At 35.3% G+C, this 2,737-nt stretch overlaps 1 protein-coding gene and 1 non-coding gene across 2 annotated transcripts; one reads left to right on the top strand and one right to left on the bottom strand.

The window, feature by feature from the left end:
• Positions 298–369, top strand: TRNAD-GUC. The gene has a single exon. It is a non-coding gene; the product is annotated as a tRNA-Asp (tRNA).
• LOC109227385 (probable 2-oxoglutarate-dependent dioxygenase AOP1) lies at positions 431–2,737 on the bottom strand. The gene is made up of 3 exons (XM_019392529.1): positions 2,301–2,737; positions 1,471–1,792; positions 431–821 (listed from the first exon to the last, which is right to left on the bottom strand). Exons 1-3 carry the CDS (start codon positions 2,669–2,671, stop codon positions 573–575), a joined length of 942 nt encoding a protein of 313 aa, XP_019248074.1. The 5' UTR covers positions 2,672–2,737; the 3' UTR covers positions 431–572.

Raw genomic sequence — 2,737 nt, forward strand, 5'->3', positions numbered from 1 at the left:
GGGTTGGTAGGGATGGGGAATAGGGTAGGTAAGGTTGAAAAAGAGTTTTGAAAAATATTTTTCCTTCTCTTGATAGAGAAAACATTTTCCTCCAATTAGACAAAATTAGTTCATGAAGAAAATATTTCCAAAACATTTAATCCAACCAAACATGAGAAAATTGAAAAATATTTTCACTCATACCAAACACATCCTAAATGAAAGAAATTAATTACTTCGCCTCTTGTTAAATCAGCACAGGTGAGTCTGTTCCATAACAAGAGACAATTACTATCAATTAAGACGAAGCATCAACAAGTCGTTGTAGTATAGTGGTGAGTATTCCCGCCTGTCACGCGGGTGACCCGGGTTCGATCCCCGGCAACGGCGATTTTTTTCATTTTGCAGTTCCCCTTCACTTATACATTGTCCCTGTGGCTCATCTAGAGAGTAATAAAAGCGACAAAACTGTTATTTTGTTTGGTTTCCAAACTTGGTTTAAATATTATTACTCACACCAGTGTATAAAAAGTAAAACACAAGGATATACACTTTGACAAAAAGACTCTTAATAACATAATCAAGAATTAAATTCAGACACCGCAGTAGGTCTTTAGAGCAGATCCACATCTTTGGCCTTCTTCAGTGTAGTAGAAAGCTAGGAATTCAACGTGATCAAAGGGCTTAAAGAGTAAGGGATGCTCTTTATCTACAAGCTCTTCTGGTGCCTTTATCTTGTACCCTGCTTTTGGTATTGAAAACAAACCAACTGAGTACCTTGCTTCGTTTCCTGTCATCATTACCCTATGATATGGCGAATGAACTCGACCATTTGCCCATGCCTACGTAGAAAGACAACTATAAGTAATTGTCCATAAAGAGAGACGGATACAGGATTTCAAGATGATAGGTAGAAAGATAACTATAAGTAATTGTCCATAAAGAGAGACGGATACAGGATTTCAGGATGATAGGTGCACTAGTGGAACTAGAATTTTGATTTGACGGGTTTAATTTTAGTCTTTTACCATGAACCCACTACACTTTTGAAATTGTGGGTTCAAAATAATTATATTCATTTTGAAATTTTAGTGATTTTCTCATATATATTTATATTCCATGCCGAAAATAAGACCGTCCGAAATGGGATTTGAACCTTCAATTTCACTTGTAGAGGTGCACCCAATAATTGTTGCATTATAGGAGTCTTTAAGCATGGGTGCACACATATATATCTGAATAATTTTTAGAAAATATAATATTGTTAAATATGATTTAAGGAGAGGAGCATGGGTTCAAGTTAACCCATGCCCCTTAACCTAGATACAGCCCTGTGCATAAAATTACTAGAATTAATAACCTGAAAAATAAGATAGGTTACTTGCTCTTAGTATAGTTTTTTTGTTTTTTTTTTGGCGAGTGGGAGTGTGTATAAGTTAAATGAAGAAATTAACATAGCAAAAATAGCACGTTAATAATGGTAGAGCTTACATATAAAGAGTCTCCAATCATGACTATGAAAGCATCTGGTGTAGGTTCAACATTGATCCAGTGTCCATCTTTGGTCAAAACTTCAAGACCATTTACCTGATTTTGGTAAAGTATGGTAACAATGTTCTTGTCCGTATGAGCATTTAGTCCTATTTTAGTCTCATTGCTTTGAGGTCCTTTATATTTCATAACCCTAAGAAGGTAATTGGTTGAATTCACATGCTCATCCATATACTTTTCTACCCCTAAGCTCTCCAAAATCATCCTCCTTACTGTCTGATCCAATTCTGATAGTTGCTCTGAATATGACTGAATAGTTTTGCTGCCAACGAAAAATTATTCAAATATTTTAAACCAAAAAAAGGAAAAAAAAAAAAAGATAACATGAGTAATAGCATCTATACACGACTGAGGGATGTGATGGCAGCGGATCCAGAATTATGAGTTCAAAATTTAATACAATACGTAATTATTAAAAATTTACTGAAATTTCACGTATTCGTTTAATCACTGTCTCAAAAATATTAGGTCCAACTAAATCTGTACTCTCTTAAATAGACCCGCCACTATGTAAGGGCTGATATCTTTCCACTATTAACCACAGTTGTCTTATTCGAACCTTGAAAATAGAGAACTTCTTGGTAGGGAGAATTTTATCTTTTTTATGGACCTATCTAGCACGTATTTGAATTAGTCGAACCAGTTGGCTTTGAATTTCGGATGCCCCGGAATTTTGGGGGCCCCAAACTTCCATTAAAGTTCCGCTTTAGGCCACCAAATGCCCCGGTCAAAAGTTAAAAATAAAGAAATAATGGAGAAGGATGTTTTACCAAAAATTAGGGTTTCCTTCGGGCCAGAGAATTCGAGTGAAACTTTCAGCTTTATCTGATATATTTGCATCATCAATACCCATACTTTCATAAAGTGGAACTGCTGGATACTGTCCAACGTAGCCATGGAAAGGTTTGGTTGAAGTGTTTCTTATTTTGGTTTGTAAAGGGAGATCGAAAAGCTCTTTTAAGGATTCAAAAATGGATTTTCGAAGATGTATAGGAATTTTATCAAATGATGCTTCAAAACAGCCATAGTTTACTAGGGCTTGGTGCACTTGATTTTTCACTTGGTTCCATACAAGAGTGCCTGTCTTTAGGTCTTCATTTGAGAAGTCTATATTTGGAAGTTTGATAGTTTCAGAACCCATAAACTTTTATTTCTCGAGTAATTGGTGTTTTAGTTATGGAAATAGAGAACTCTCAGGTGCGTTTTT

This window comes from Nicotiana attenuata, chromosome 6, assembly GCF_001879085.1.
Source record: "Nicotiana attenuata strain UT chromosome 6, NIATTr2, whole genome shotgun sequence".
NCBI classification, from domain to species: domain Eukaryota; kingdom Viridiplantae; phylum Streptophyta; class Magnoliopsida; order Solanales; family Solanaceae; genus Nicotiana; species Nicotiana attenuata.

Bases quoted from the DNA above. Each gene is read 5' to 3' on its own strand.
- LOC109227385 (XM_019392529.1), bottom strand. From the start codon at position 2,671: ATGGGTTCTGAAACTATCAAACTTCCAAATATAGACTTCTCAAATGAA. The intron at 1,793-2,300 runs GTAAAACATCCT...TTTCGTTGGCAG, and splicing joins GAAGGAAACCCTAATTTTTG to CAAAACTATTCAGTCATATT. The intron at 822-1,470 runs GTAAGCTCTACC...CTTTCTACGTAG, and splicing joins TGATTGGAGACTCTTTATAT to GCATGGGCAAATGGTCGAGT.